Source organism: Gobio gobio (genome assembly GCF_949357685.1).
Source record: "Gobio gobio genome assembly, chromosome: 2".
Lineage (NCBI taxonomy): Eukaryota > Metazoa > Chordata > Actinopteri > Cypriniformes > Gobionidae > Gobio > Gobio gobio.
Window position 1 is genome coordinate 39,538,609 of NC_137098.1, and position 17,143 is coordinate 39,555,751.

Consider the following 17,143-nt stretch of genomic DNA (forward strand, 5'->3'; position numbering starts at 1 on the left):
ACATGTGCTGGCTTGAGCAGGGGGACCTTGCACTAGCTGCAGGATTTTAATCCATGACGGTGTAGTGTGTTACTAATGGTTTTCTTTGAGACTGTGGTCCCAGCTCTCTTCAGGTCATAGACCAGGTCCTGCCGTGTAGTTCTGGGCTGATCCCTCACCTTCCTCATGATCATTGATGCCCCACGAGGTGAGATCTTGGATGGTGCCCCAGACCGAGGGAGATTGATCGTCATCTTGAACTTCTTCCATTTTCTAATAATTGCACCAACAGTTGTTGCCTTCTCACCAAGCTGCTTGCCTATTGTCCTGTAACCCATCCCAGCCTTGTGCAGGTCTACAATTTTATTTCTGATGTCCTTACACAGCTCTCTGGTCTTGGCCATTGTGGAGAGGTTGGAGTCTGTTTGTTTGATTGAGTGTGTGGACAGGTGTCTTTTATACAGGTAACGAGTTCAAACAGGTGCCGTTAATACAGGTAAAGAGTGGAGAACAGGAGGGCTTCTTACAGAAAAACTAACAGGTCTGAGAGCCGGAATTCTTACTGGTTGGTAGGTGATCAAATACTTATGTCATGCAATAAAATGCAAAATAATTACTTAAAAATCATACAATGTGATTTTATGGATTTTTGTTTTAGATTCCGTCTCTCACAGTTGAAGAGTACCTATGATAAAAATGACAGACCTCTACATGCTTTGTAAGTAGGAAAACCTGCAAAATCGGCAGTGTATCAAATGTTCTCCCCACTGTATCTGATTTATCTTATATAGAATGGATTTGGTTAAGAATTAGCATGGTAGTAAAGCGCGTCAGTGATAATCTTTAGCGTCAGCGCATGCAGCTCATTCAGCAATGCACAACATCAATATCTATAATTGGGACTGTCATATTACATAACATTACAGGGAGTGCAGAATTATTAGGCACGTTGATTTTCTGATCATATTTTTTTTCCAGGCACATTTGACCAATTCCAAACCACAGTAATCCTAATAACTACTATTGATTTAGTATTTAATAATGTATAAGTGATATATAATTGTTCATGAAGGCTGGAAATGAAAATCACCTTATATTCAGGTGTGCAGAATTATTAGGCATGTTTTCTTTTACAGATAAATTGAGCCAAAAAAGAGATTTAACTCAGACTGAAAAGTCAAAAAGTATTAAATGCCCATGAGAAGGATGTAATACTAATGCAAAACTAGACATTGCTGTTAAGGCGTGACCATTGGACAGTGAAATGCTCGTTGGGTCAGCAGGATCTGACAAAAACAGGTGGTGAAGAAAAGACACCTGTTAACTGCAAAAGAATTAAGAATTAAGGTGAAGAATTAAGGGTGAAACCATCAGGAACCCTTTAGTCTCCAGCGCCACCATTTTCCAAAGCTGCAACCTACCTGGAGTCTCCAGAAGTGCAAGGTGTCAGGATCTCAGAGACTTCAGTTAGGTAAAGAATCCTAAAAAATGACCCCCACTAGATAAGAATCACAAGCTGAAGTGTTGTAAAATACATGAAGAAGGTTTTTTTATAGGCTTTATGGACAGATAGGTTGAGAGTGACTCTTGAAGGACCAGCACCACATCCTCTAGTACCACTGTTTGAAGAATTCATCTTCCAGAATCTGGCAGTACGTTTTGGGAGTTCATTTTTAGTCCATCTCTGCAAAACGGACTTCAGGATGGACTAAAATGAACTCCCAAAACGTACTGCCAGATTGCAATGTCTAGTATTGCATTAGTATTGCATCCTTCTCATGGGCATTTAATACTTTTTGACTTTTCAGTCTGAGTTAAATCTCTTTTTTGGCTCAATTTATCTGTAAAAGAAAACATGCCTAATAATTCTGCACACCTGAATATAAGGTGATTTTCATTTACAATTATATATCACTTATACATTATTAAATACTAAATCAATAGTAGTTATTAGGATTACTGTGGTTTGGAATTGGTCAAATGTGCCTGGAAAAAAAATATGATCAGAAAATCAACGTGCCTAATAATTCTGCACTCCCTGTATAATGAGAACACTATTGTAATAAAACACTGTGAATTATTTGGGTTTAGTTGTCACGTTTCAGCGCGTTGTTATACCGTAAGAACGCATCCAACAGGAGTTGCATATTCTGTCTAGCACGTAACTTGGTTCATGTGCATTCATGTCAATTTGTGCAGATATAAGTTGTAAAATTATGTTCATGTTGCATAAATATCTAATTAATCTCCTATAGGGTAGTTGAGTTAATTAAACCGCTAACAAAGCGCTTACATTTTGACAGCAATGCTGTTATTTGTAACTATTCATTTTAGATGTTTATTTTTCAAAAACGTTGATGCGTTATTTAATAATAACTTGCACTTTTATTTTTCTCGTATCATTTATATTAACAATATGGTTTAATTCAAATATTTAATTATTTTCCGTGCACAGGCTATTCCATTTTATTTATGCATTTGACACATGCATTTTTATTGTTTATAAGTAATGTTGTCCAATGACTTGTTTGCATTATTTAGGCATTATTTTATCTATTTTTAATGCAGTAGATTTTCTTACATAGAAAGTTGGCCGTAGGAGTGTAAAATATATTATAAAACTTGCGCTAGGCTACTGTACTGTGTATGTTTGATTTATTTTGCAGTGCTTGGCACAAGCTTGGGGTGTTTAATAGTGAGAATTTTTATTTTTGAACTCAAGCTCATAAAAATTAAATTTATTGGTCAATATATCGGCCATCGGTATATCCCCAGAATTTCAGTTCAAATTAGTTTTAAAATGATTTTTTAAGTGTTTTTGTTTAGTATCCAGAACAATCATACAAAGAATAGTGCCATAAAATCACAAAATAGGTTATTGCCTTAAAAAAATGAAAGGCTTGTTATACTGACCCAAAGTTTGTGCTTAACTGTAACGTCGGCCTTATCTGTCTTTTGTCTGCGCCCAGCATAGAGCTTTGCTTTCAAGGCCAAAGAGCTCAGCTTCAGTCTCAACAGACCACAACATTTTCATTCACCTGGTTTTGTCACAAGGCCTCTAGCAAACTCCAGGCGTGACTTAATGATGGCCTTTTTCAGAAGTCTCTTCCCTCTAGCTGCTTCACGCTTAATCAGTAAAGTGCTGAAGAGATTGGTGGACTGTCTCTCGCCTATTTCAGACAAAAGGCACTTCACCTTGATGTTGCAACTGGCTTCTTGGCCACAGATAGGCATTTATTTAACCAGCGTCACAAATAACAATGAACAAATGGTTATACTAAGGAAGTTTAACTTTAAAAACGAATATTAATTTAATCAAGGCTACAGAAAATAAATGAATTCTTATAGTTTAACTTGCTTTTTGAAACTGTTCATATGTTTTAACCATGGAAGTCTAACAATGCCTCCGAAGATATAAACATTAATGTGTATGAATGTGTCTGTTTATAAGAGCAATTTCTGGATTGTGGGATTTCTGCTGAACCGTTGTACAGGCAGAGAGAATAAAAATATCTTGCGTATAATGAATTAAACGACAAAGATTCCACAATTTCATAACCATCCCTAGTTCCAGAATTGCATTAAAGCATTGGCTTCTTCTGTTATGGTCTCCTCTTACTTTTTTATTAATATCATAGTGGTTGTTTGATGGTAAAATGTACTGTACCAAATGTACTTTCCATCTTTATTTAATATTCCTGTTACTGATGTCCACAGTTAGTAGTTCGGGGCCGAGGACGTGGCCGTGGTGGGGCGCGTATGATGCAGCAGAACCCAAGAGCTCAGGATTGTCAGCCCAGCACAGTCTGCATCGAGGGTTTATCCACCACCACAACCAACAAACAGCTCATGAACCTTCTCAACTCCATTGGCCCTGTTGAGGTTAGACCACAATGACTTGTTTTGCACTTTTCAAAACGGTATATTTCTTTTTAGTTTTTATTAGGGGTCTAGCAAAGGTTGTTTATACTGTGTGTTACTTGCTATATCATTATTACAATGCCTCGAGCATACAACACCAAATTGTTGACAGCACCACCTGCTGGCCAAAGAGCATTAAACATGGCTCAAGGTATTTATAACTTTACAATATCTTGGTCTAAAGTGGTGCTTCTTTGCACCATGTTTCAGAGGGGCTTCTTTTGGCTGTTTTTCCCTCTTCAAGCATATTTATTATGTATTTACAAAATGTATTATTAGATGACAACTACATTTCAGTTAACTGTTCTGGAGACCATAATATATTAAGAACAAATATTTTCTTATTTTCCAGCAAGGAAAGTGGAATATGTTGTAGTGAGGTTTAAATAATTGGTATTAGAGCATTATGTTGGTGAGAACCCGAATTTACTGTTGTTTGAATGTTTAAATCAATCCAGAAGGAGTTTTGACTTAATTCTAGTAATTTATACCATGGTCTGTCTGAATTCTCCATTCTGATTGGCTGGAAGGTGTACATTTATATTCGTTTAACACACAGTTAGTTTAATCACCATTGTAAATTAATATGCTGCCTTCGTAGCACAAACACACTGACAGTCACTCACAGAGAGAAATTCAGGAGCACTGAAACTTAATGCTGTCCTGCAGCTTTTATTAATAAAATAGCTTCGCTACTGAAAAGCTACTTCATATTTCTCAGCTACAAGATTGTAATGTTACTGGTTTTGAAGTAATTAAACTCAGAGCTTCGCTATTAGTAGTGATGCTAGAGAGACTATTAGTAGACGCTGCACAGATGCAGGTCATTCACATACATGATACAGATGCACACTCTCTCTCCATCTCCATCCCTCCTTAATTGATTCACATTTGTTCAAATAAATTGAAAGGGTTAGTTCACTCGAAAATGACATTTCTGTCATTACTTACTCAACCACATGTCGTTCCAAACCGGCAAGACATTCGCTAATCATCGGAATACAAATTAAGATATTTTTGATGAATATCACGGTTCGGTACAGGTTCGGTACAGCAGTTTTACTTTTTATTGCTTTTTATTTATTTTTATTAAACAGTGGTTTACTGATCAAAAATTTGTCTGTCCTTAAATTAATTCAATTATACCAAAGTTTCTTAAAGATAATGCTGTAAACTATATAGGGAGCCCTTACTTGCACATGACTATAATATTAAAGGTTAACAACAGAGCCCAAACTATTTGCTTAAATTCAGTTGCTATTTATATTTAGATCTAATAATCAACACTCAAATAACACATTGTATGCAAACATGTAAACTTCACGTGAGGCAGTTTTTGCATTAACTTCTAAATCTAATATTAAAATGTTTTTTTCTCCAATATGTTGTTGAAATATAATCATTCATACACTGTCATTTTCATTAAATTCATTAAAACATTAAATAAACAAGACATCACTAACAGGTTAAGTAGAATTAATAAAGGCTAATATAGTGCATATATTTAGAGAAAGAGTTGATTTCTCTAGTGAACTAACAGCTGTAGACACTGAAAGACTTCTGAGGTAAATGTAATGCTACGTGACATTGTTTACAAGCTGTTTTAATATTGACGTTGAAACACTGATTGAGCGATTACAAGACACATGATACGTTTCAGTAAGTGTTAATGTATCCTCAACATACCTTAAGATATTAATTCATGTTTATTCTTTAGGAAGAGGTGATCGCGTTCACACACACGCGCACGGCTGCTTGAACTGACGCGCCTATATAGTGATCAGTCACGTCACATTAAAGAGCGTCAAAACAGCATTTATCGTTTGAATTTCGTGATAAAATGGACTGAATGCTTAATATGTTCGTGTGGGAACGAGGATTGAAGTGTGTTCCGCGCTTAAAACAAGCCGACTGTTAACTGTTAAATATTGCATTCAGAACCGTTCGGTACACGTGCACCGTACCAAAAGCCCTGTACCGAAAATGTTTGTTACGAATACGTGTACCGTTACACCCCTATTATGAAGCAACGAGAACACTTTTCATGCGCAAAAATAACGACTTTATTCAACAATGTCTCCTCTTCCCTGTCACTCTCTCACGCTATTCATGTTGTTGGGCTATTCACAGTGCAGCGCTTCCAGCGTTTCTACGGCAGAACGGCGGCTCACTATTGGCTGAGCACCACATGCATGCATTGTGGTGCTTACGTGAATCATGTAAGAGAGTGACACAGAATAGAAGAGATTTTTTTTAATAAAGTTTGTTTGTTTTTTGTGCACAAAAAGTATTCTCGCCGCTTCATAACATTTTAAGGTTGAACCACTATACTCACATTGACTAATTGAGTAACTAATTTAACTAATTGTGAGTAATTAATGACAGAATTTTCATTTGTGGGTAAACTAAGCTTACCTCGCTAAAGAAAGTGAACTTATTTTTATCCGTCCAGTCAAATTTTGCACTGCAGACATCAATGACATCATTAACGTGTCCATTCTGGCATTGCCTTGCTACTAGTGAGATGTTGTTTGCCTCCACACTGTGCATTAAAATAATTTGTAAACATTAAATTATACCTAGCATACACTTGCACATAAAAGCAAATGACGTTTGCAAATTACCTCGCCTTGAGAGAAGATTTGCTTCCTGACAAGACAATGACCCCATGAATAAACATTTTTAAGAGTCCACTCTACCCAGAAAACAATTACAATAGCGCCATCTAGCTGTGTGCATTCAGTGATGCACTCCTGACGTTTTTCCTGCTCTTGAGGTGTAAAGAAACAGAGGTCACCTCTTACAGAAAAAGTAGATGAACATTTATATAATAAAACCGTCTGCTAATACGTCATTTGTGTGTTTTTTTTTTTCTTTTCGTTTATAGATGTTTACAATGTTGCCTGAGCAGCGGAAAGCCATTGCCAAGTTTGTGAACCCAGAACATGCAGCGAGCTTTCAGCACAGCTTTCACAGGTAAGCTTTTGAATTCATCTTAAACTTAATTGTGCTTTTCTTAATGCACAATGAATTAAAATGAAGAGTCGTTAACATGTTATGGATAAATAGATTTTGGGACTTTTCCCCCCATGATTTTGTAGAACAAGGCCTGTTCACACTAAAGGCCAATTCACACCGCACAGACAAATGCCAACAAACACCATCAAACAGGTCTGTCGGAGTTTGTTGGATCAGTGTGTTAGCCCTGTCGGCATCTGTTGCCGTTGGTCTGAGTTTGTTTTCACCCAACTGAACATGTTCAATCAGCATTTGTTGGATCGTGGAATGTCTGAGCAGTGTGGTATGATTTTCCAACAAACGACAACAAACTGATGTAATCTGACCTGCGCGTAGTTGCTGGGCGTGTTTAGTAGATTATCCTTGTAGTGAAAATGGCAGGTTTCTGGACAAATCAGAAAACACTGGACAAAGTTTGAGCGTGTGTAAAATCTGAGCGAGAGCAGAGCCATTTGAAAGCGCGCTTCCAGTAAGTTTTGTGCTAGAATGAAAGAAATCTGCCTGCAAGCAGATGGATGCACTCTCGCGTTACAATAATGCTCTCTCAACATTTAAAGGGATAGTTCACCCAAAAATTAAAATTCTGTCATTTACTCACCCTCAAGTTGTTCCAAACCTGTATGAGTTTCTTTGTTCTGCTGAACACAAAAGAAGATATTTAGAAGAATGTTTGTAGCAAAGCAGAAAGAGCAACCATTGACTACCATAGTATTTTTTTCCATACTATGGTAGTCAATGGTTGCTCTTTCTGCTTTGTTACAAACATTCTTCTAAATATCTTCTTTTGTGTTCAGCAGAACAAAGAAAGTTTTGGAACAACTTGAGGGTGAGTAAATGATGACATAATTTTCATTGTTGGGTTAACTATCCCTTTAACGCCATATAAATGGCCTCAAATTAACTATAAAACGAGAAGAAAGAGCTGTCTAAAAGCTGCAATCTTTTATTTTTATTGGTTAAAATGAATGGAGAATATCTTGTGTTTTTCCGTGGGCGCTCGAGTTTGTCGGTGTCAGTTGGGGCAATGTGAACAAGAGTTATTTTTCATAAAGCTCTAATTCCAATGGGCGACTTGTTTATTGCCGTTTGTCTGTGCAGTGTGAATTGGCCTTAAGACCTAATATACATTATAAATGTCTTTTGCGAATAAGATTTTAATTAGATTCCTATGGACCTTTTCATGTCTGGTCCTTATAATATCCCTAAAACTTGACAAAAGTGCCTAAATCAGAGGTGTCCAGTCCTGCTCCTGGAAGGGCCACTGTCCTGCAGAGTTTAGCTCCATCCCTAATGAAACACATCTGAACCAGCTAATCAAGGTCTTACTAGCAAAGCCACTGGAAAGCAAGCTTGCAACCTTTAGCCAAAAAAGAGTAACAGCTAATGCTAACACTGGTATGGAGGGAAGGAGACCAGAGGTCGTTTTTTTTTATGGATGTCAATGAAGAAGAGGCTTCACAACACTAATTAAACCGCTTTTGTGAGGAAATACTTTATCATTTAATGAATCGACTGTTTTACACTAAACAATACTTTTGTTGGGAACGATAAATAGATTTTACTATGATAAAAAGGTAGAATGACAGAGTAGAATGTCGGGACTCATTTGCAGCATTACCATAGTATTTAATAGTAATATTGAGTGATGTATATTGTCTAAAGAAAGTAAAAAATACCAATGTTTTCTTTCTTTGGCTTTCAGGTTTTACCAGTTTTGATAAGACCTGAATTGTAATGACTATTGTAACTGCGTGTATGCATATGATGCTGAAATTATGTATTTTAATGAATTAAGATAAAATGAATAATTGAATTGCAAAAATTGTGTTATATTGTAAGTTGTTTAATGAAAATAAAAAAATGAAGTGTTCTTTCTATCGCTGCCAGGTTAGACTAATGATTTATGATTGCTGTGTGCCTAATGATGATATAACGCTTTTTAATGAATGAAGGTAAATATATATACATATAATTTTTATGAATTAAATATGTATTTAATTAGTTGTTTTAGTGTAATCTTAATTAGTTTTATGTGCCCTTCAGTGACTAGTGATTTGCAGTTAGAGATCAAAGCAGTTAAAGCACTTTCCACAAACAATGCAATCCTACTGTACATTTACTAAAGATATAACACCAAATATAGGACATTTATTCACGAGACCAGCACGCTAATCCACAAGAAACTGATTCATGTAAACTTTATCTGATAGGCTGAGGTGCCTCACATGATCCAAGTAAGCCGTTACGCTTTTTCCAATAGCAAGAGGTATATAGACCCTCTCAGATGTGTTGAGGCAAGTTGGAGCTAAACTCTGCAGGACAGTGGCCCTCCAGGACGGAGTTTGGCCACCCCTGGTCTAAATCTTATTGGTGTTGTAGGACACTTATCAAATATTGAATCTCAGAATATGGTGTGAAGAGGCCTTTACTGCTGGGAAGCAAGAAAAAAAATGTGCTACAGCATTAGACCAAATGTTACGTTAATATGTTGGTGTTAGTGGCCCAAGCCTGGTTTGTGTAGCTGAAGGGCAAATGGAAAAAAAAAAAACATTCAGCAAGTATTACTCACATAACTGTGTAACAAAGACCAAGAGCTCTACTGTGACTCTACTGACTCATGTTTTGATGGAGATGCCCCAGATTAGCTTGCTTTTAAATGTGAGTTTCTCATTTCAATCACATGTTCCCTTGATTACATAGGCACATGATAGATTTGTCTCACATCGATGTTTCCATTATTGATGGCTGAGGAACAAGTCAGTTCAACAGAAGAGAAGACAAGAGAAGTGAGCAAGAAGAGCACGTCTTTTTCTAAGAGACGGACGCGCAATCAGGATGCTAAAGCTTTGGAAGCTGTGTGGAAAGTACTGTCAACAAAAACTCAATCCGCGTGCATGAAAGAGTCGAAAACGAAGCCAAACACTAGCTGTGTCCTGCTGGATATGGCACAGCATTAGAACTCATGTTGTGAATGACTTTGGCATGAAGTCTCTCTTGTTTCTGTACATTCATTTATATATGGAAATCAGTAATGGCCTGAAACAGCAGGTGAAAAGAGACAGAGGTTTGAAACAAGACATTTTTATGACACTTGATAATAGTTGCTTCCATCCTGTAGCTCTCAAAACAAACAGATCATTAGAACAATTCTTTTCAATGGCTGTTTTTGGTCAATTTATTTTGGAATTAAATCAGTTGTTGACTTGAGCAAAGAATGAATGTTTTGTACGCTGCAGTTGTTTTTGTCACCTGTAGAGAGCAGCAGAGCTCTTCTGGATGGAGCTCTGTAGTCGCTCAGGGCATGTTGTGGACATCAGAGTGAAAAGCACTGCTTTGTAGAGGTGCTGTGTTATATGGAACTTCAGGGGCATTTTTGGGTTGAGGTTTTTTTTTTCTCGTTGAATATTTTTGGAAGCCACTGTGAGATTTAGAATGTCTCTTTTTGTTTTGTGCATTTGTCCATGACTATTTATAATCTTGAGTTAATTCATTGTCCCTTTCTCCATTATAATTGTATCGCAGTTGAGTTTTGTTCTGCAGAGCTGGAGTGGTGGTTCATGAAGTGTGTCTTTGTGACCTAAAGACAGCTGACTGTAAATGGCTTTTATACTTTGATTTTAAGTTGATGCTGGAGTCGCATATTTAGATTCTTTTAATTGTTAGTTGTTAGAAATGGCTTCTAAGAAAGTATTAAAGGCATTGAGAAAGTTGCCCCTTTTAATGTACTTATTTTTCTTTCCTCCGAGTTTAGCGCATATTGTGTGTGTGTGTGTGTGTGTGTGTGTGTGTGTGTGTTGAAGAGGATGACTGAATATGGCCTATGTGATGATTTGGTAGGATTTTATTGTAGCTTTTGATGCTGGTGTGGGTTGTCTAGAGCACTGAATGCGTTTGGGAATCGTGTTCACAAAAACAACTTGAGGTTGTTTGTTTGTTTGTGAAAGGAGATATTGTGAACTATTTCTAATGATTGTATGGTTATAGCTTGGACTCAGTTAATCGTTTTGAAGTCGGTCAGACGGGAATACAGGTTTCTAGCTGAATTGAGTAGATGGGGATAGGGATTGGTCAGCTGTCAGGTAATCTTCTAAAATCCTTCATTTCTCATTTATTTTCCTATTTATTTTGTATGTTGTTACCCATGAAGACTTTTTTTTTAACACAAATCCTCATGTATTGTCAGTCTCCAGTGAATATATTTCGCTCCCTGGTTTTTCATAGCTTCGATCATTTCACATCCTAAATTATTATATCATCGTCTTGTGATTAATAACCGTAATAATAGTATTCCACCAGTACTGTGAAGGTATAGTGCTCGTAAAGTCTAATTGTACACCTTAAACTAAACTGTCACGTTATTGCCCCTGAACTGCTCTGTGGTCTAGTGGGTTATATTGTTCATAATTTGATTAATTATATCAAATCACTTTACATACTTTATGTAGCAAAAACAGTCTTGTTATAGTATCTAAAATATCTCAGTTTTAGATAATATAACAGTATAACAACATGCCTGTTATATTATAGCATTTCATTAAATAATGTATCAAATAAATGTTTGTAGTTATTAGCACATCCAGGTCTACAATTTCATAGGATTTGGGAGCAACTATTATCATTGGTCACCTTTTTTGTATATAATGGAGAAGAAAAAAAAAACGTGTATGAAGCTATCAAGTCTGTTGTTTTCTCATATTGAAATCTTTCCATGTTTGAAATGGTTTAAAAATACCTACTTGTATGTGACAGGTGAATTTCTTTTCTCAGTTTGTTTTTATATATCAACATAAAAAAAAGCATCCCTTGGTCATTTTACAACAATTTTGTTAATGCAGAACTTAGAGCTTATTATTTTAAAGATGAAAAATAAAAGATGGTCACATATATACCATGTAAATACGGGTATGTGAAGCCAACTGTCTTTATCACCATTAACTGTTGTCTGATGTTGTTTTGTGTTTGAAGATTCTCTCTTGCATCCTAAAATATGTGTTTTATTATTCTGAACACAACATACTCATTTCCCTAATTTTCATCCATCCTCCCGAATGTTTTGGTGCAAAATGTATACATTGATTTTATTTCTAATTAAGGTGCAACAGTTTATCTGGAGAATTTTCTCTTGACTGTCCAAGACTTTGGACCATTGTCTTTCAAGTTCATTTGTAAAGCTGCTACCCTTCAACACCCACTTGCTTTAAGATGCACTTGTAATTTATAATACAGTAGTTGGCCATGCTTAATACCAGTACCCTCTTTGTCTATATGTTTGTATTAATAATTTGCATTGTGAGTTTCCAGGAATCACAGAAATATATATATATATAATGGGTAAGATTGTAAATAATGTTATAAAACCAAAACACATATGGATCCTTTTGAAATAAGATTTTTACATTTTATTTTGTTTTTGTTAACTTTGAGTTTTGTGGACCTGGTCTGTTTAAAATTGGTATAGGGCGCAGATTTGTTTTTCATTTATTGGTTTGAATGTATTTATATATATATATATATATATATATATAAAAAAGAGTGAATCCTATGGATTTAAAATGTTTCAACTAGTCTGAGAAACACTTTTTATATTAATATATTTATAATTATAAATCTTATAAGACGTAATATTTATAAACGGTCATTATAAGAGAGAAAAACTGATTCATATTGAACCTTTTGGTAACTTCGTTGTAAGTGTAACTTGGGGAAACTGTCCCTTTCCAAACTGTAATCACACATGTGACAAGTTGAAGTTTTCAGAGACTTCTGGGTCTCTTTTTGGCAGAAATTTTAGACAAGCTATATAATCCAAATTAATGGAATAGGTATTTTACTTTTTTTGGTATGTTTTTGTTTTATGTTTTTTTCTTAATTTCTGTCAATCACAAATGGCTGGCACACTCCCCATGTTTTTTTTTGTTTTTTTTTTTACATGGATCCTGCTGCAGTTGAACAATTGGCTAGTTTATAGAAATATCGGGATGGCCTGTTGCTTCAAGATTAGGATTTCTAGGCCCGGTTTCACAGACAGGGCTTAGATTAAGCCAGGATTAGGCTTTAGTTCAATTAGGACATTTAAGTAGCTTTTATAAACATGCCTTAGGGAAAGAAAAAAAAAACATTACTGGTGTGCATCTTGAGACAAAACAACAACACTGACATATTTTAAGATATGTCAGTGCAAGTTGCTTTCAGTGAAGACAGTTTACACATGCATTTTAGTCTGGGACTAGACTTAAGCCTTGTCTGTGAAACCGGGGCATTAGATTACTTGCGTTATGGTATTCAGCTTTAAAACCCGGAGATGTGGTGTGTTTTTACTCAGTTTTATCTGTCAAACACAATACACTGCTTCCAGTTGGCAGCAGTATGATTATTTGTCCCTTGTAATTAAACCATTTTTTTCTCTTTTCCAGGACAGAGCTTCCAGGATCACAGAAAGGAGGGTTTTTCATAAAATAAATGCACTGTAGCCCCTTTACATTCTAAGATGGCATTGGTTTTCAAAAGGAATCGTCATTCGAAAAGGAATCGTATGGTTTTCAAAAGGAATCGTATTTTGTTTCAGTTTTTTTTGGTATTTGAAATTGCACTAGCAAATTGCTTGCACTAATACTGATAATGCTTTCTGGCTGACAAGGTGGAATTCTGTGTAACTTTTAAACATGGTGTTGGTGTTGGAGTCGTTCTGTGGCACGATTGCAAGATTATTTGCAGTGTAAACATAGCATATGTAACTTTAAAATGTGCGTGACCCGATGAGTTTTGAGAATATCATACATTTTCACACTAATCATTGCAATGATTGCACCGGACAGGACGATGAAGTATACAGATTGGCAGATTGGTTTTGAATTTAGTCTTGTTTAGCGCTCTGTTGATCTGATGCTGCATTCATTTTAGCATGGCTTGATGGTTCTAAGTAAACTTTCAACTGCTTAGTTTTTGTGCGGTTTATGCTAGCTTCGAGCCTTGTTTATCAGCTTTAGTGTAATGATTGACTGAAGGGAGAAGCGTGCATAACTGATACCTTCCCATACCCGCATCCAGCACTAGTGCGCCTGAATTCTGCTCTCCAAGATCTGAACTGTGTTTGTCAAATAAAGGAGACCTCCAAAATATGTTGATTGCGAACTAGAAGCATATACTGTACTGTGTTCCATTGAAATCAGAAGTCTGAAATCTGTATAGACTCTGGTGTTTAGCTTTCTGGTTTGGTGATAGTGAGAAAAATAATAACATGGCCTATTTTATCATGTAGTAAAGTTTTGATAGTTATTATAATGAAAACACGTTTATCGAATTCCTCCTTAAAATTCGAGTGTAGCTCCTCGCTCCATTTAAAGAAATATTGCTTTTGAAAACCTCTGCATATCTAAAATGATGCGTAACACAAGAAAATGGAAATATTAAACTAATATGAAAAACCCTCCTTTTGGTTTCAGTTCTAAATAATGTTGTCTGTCTACAGTAAAGCAGTCAAGACATGGTGTTGGTGTTGGAGTCGTCCAGATGATGCTAACTTGTCTTAATTTCTCAACAGGTGCTCTTCAGTTTAAGTGGTACCAGATATCCCTTCTCTTGTATCTTTCTCTCTCTTTCTTTTTCATACTCCCTCCCTCTCTCTCTCTCTCTCTCTCTCTCTCTCTCTCTCTCTCTCTCTCTCTCTCTTTTCATCTGGGGCCGAGGCTTGATGGGAAGGCTGTTGTTGATCTCACTGTGGTGTTGTGTGAACATAATCCTTCTGTATTAAAGCAGGGGGACCTTGCTTCTGGATTTCCTTTCTGTATTAGCCCACGTCCGTGGAAGTTTTGCGTCTCTGGGACCACACCCTACTGAGTTCCAAAGTTCAAAAACTTGCACAAAGCCCAAGAAAGATCTGTACACTCTTGCCAGCTGTACACACGTGTTGTGTTGTTGGATGAAAAGAAAACATTACTTGGAAATCATTATTGTATGGGGAAGTGATTTATGCTGCTTTGATCACCGTTTTGTTGTCCTTCAGTCTTGTATTAATGATACGGTTTTGCTGCGTTTGAAATGTGTACACCGGACTGTCCTACATGTTGAATTCTGAGGAAAATGAATGATGTTTGTTTAGTAACCTTTTATGGAGCTTGTCAAGTGGAAACCAATATTATGTCTTGACTGTACTTGTTATGAATCATTATTTTCAATAAATCCTTTCCTGGATCTTATCTTCTGTGTTGCCTATATGTTCTTGTTATTGAGTGATAAATGAATGGCTTTTGATACTTTCTGAGTATCAAGTAAGCCTCTCGCTCTTTGAGCCAACTCTTACAGAGTTTTTAACAGCAATCAATAAGCAGTGTTCTCCACACCAAACTGTCAAAAGCTGTAGGTGTTTAAAGTCCCCTGGAAATTGTACTTTTGGAAAAGTGATTGTCACTTGGGTAAATATTTAGGCAATTAAAATGAATGATTGGAATTTAACGATAGGCAACCTTTATTTCATTCACACCTCGCAACAGTTTGCCAGTCCATTTTGGTTTGCAATTGCCAGCAAGCGTTTGTTGAAACAGTTGCTCTCTCCGCAGACACAAGGCCCCTCTGAAGGATTAGTTGGTTTTATTTACCTGCTCCGAGGAATGCTTTCGCCCAGTCGCTTTTGTGTCTGTGTAAATGCTCAAGGTCAGGGCTGAGAGTGAGCCTCACCAACAGCTCTAAAAAGCAGCAAAACCTGCAGCACAATGAAGTCTACTCAAGAATTGGTAGTGGAATTTCTATTCGTGTTGCAACAGAGTTCAAAAGCTCAAACTTCCATTCACTCACTAGTTTTAACACCCTTCAAAGTGTCCATGCGCACACACACATTCATCATAAAAGACAATAAATGGATATAGTTGTATATTTAGTTCTTTGTTGTTGGTGCAACGCGGAGATGGTGAAGACCCTAATCTAGCCATCTTTCATATTTACTGACCCTTCATGCTGTTTTGCAGTCAGTCAGACAAGAACATTCGCTTCAAACTTTAGTAGCCTACTATTCTCAATGCCCAGTTTATCAGCTGAGCTCACATTGGCTCTCTGTGACTATTCCTCTCATTGATAATATTGTTCAGCAGAAAGTTCACATGAATGATATCGTGATCTGGGGAGGTGCTTGCGAAAGTTTCAAGGATGACATTTGGCCATTCAGTTTTACAAAACAGCACTATTTCACTGCTATGGATGTATTCAGCTTTTGTCATTTCGAATTTCTACAGTCTGAACGTGTAAATGGGTTTGGGGCTCATTATTAGATGGCTGCGTAAAGTTAGACTGTATTATCACATCGTAGATTTAACCAAAGGAAACATCTCAGAGATCCTTAGAGTTTGGGTTTAGGCTACCTTAACCACGAGTGACTCGTGCATCGTGTATTAGAATTAAAGTGGATGTCTTCCTCCCTTCTTCTTGTTGCACCTGGTGCACCACCTGTTTCAGTATGAAACTCACTATTAAAGACTGGAAAAGTGTGTAACTGTGTTTAATAGCCAACTGTACAGTCTAGTCGTTTAAAAATGTATTTGATTCCGTCACATATTTTTGACGTAATTCTCATGGTGGTGAGTAAAAGCCACCTCGACATGAGAAATAATAGACGAGGCGATTTCCGGTGAACGTGTTGCTGCGCTTAAAGCACGCAAACAGTAGCCTTTTTAATCTGCGTGAGAGATTTTCAGATGTTTATGCTAAGGACTGTCCTGTTCATATTTAACATGGGACCACAACTTTTCGCAAGCATACAAAATCCAGATCAAAGTCTTTTTCGCGTCTTACCGATAGCCGCTTCCAACAGTACGATTTAACTTCATTTCGCATTTTCCACACGTTGGTTTGAATGGACTTCTTGTTTCTCCCACTCGAGCTTTATGCAAACTGAATAGCTGGATTTACGTGCATGGGGGGAAACTGGAAACCTATTATGCACCTTTGGTCAACTCTATCAGATAACGTTTTTATTGCAGCAATAAAATATTTTGTATGCTGTTTAATTATTGTAGCATATTTAAATATATGCATTAAGGCAACTTGTAAGTCATTGCTTTTTTTGTGTGTGACATGTCTTAAACGGTGAGTGCAATGAACATAATTAGCCCAGATAATATTTTAATAAACTGCCGCCAAAAGCCGACTTTTTAAGCAACAACAATAACAATGAAATGTTTATGAGCGTTAATAACATCAATAACAACAATAATATTATCTTCTGATCATTCAAAAG

The 17,143-nt window shown here is 36.5% G+C and overlaps 1 protein-coding gene across 3 annotated transcripts in view; it reads left to right on the forward strand.

Moving 5' to 3' along the window:
- rbm33a (RNA binding motif protein 33a) overlaps nucleotides 1-11,851 on the forward strand; it is a 60,752-nt gene extending 48,901 nt beyond the window's left edge. For all 3 annotated transcript variants that reach the window (XM_079801101.1, XM_079801103.1, XM_079801102.1), the window contains exons 17-19: nucleotides 3,697-3,861; nucleotides 6,788-6,876; nucleotides 9,619-11,851. In XM_079801101.1, coding sequence (XP_079657227.1) covers nucleotides 3,697-3,861; nucleotides 6,788-6,876; nucleotides 9,619-9,667 — 303 coding nt within the window. In that variant the 3' untranslated portion in view covers nucleotides 9,668-11,851. The remainder of the gene's footprint in view (nucleotides 1-3,696; nucleotides 3,862-6,787; nucleotides 6,877-9,618) is intronic.
- The last annotated feature ends 5,292 nt before the right edge of the window (nucleotides 11,852-17,143 follow it).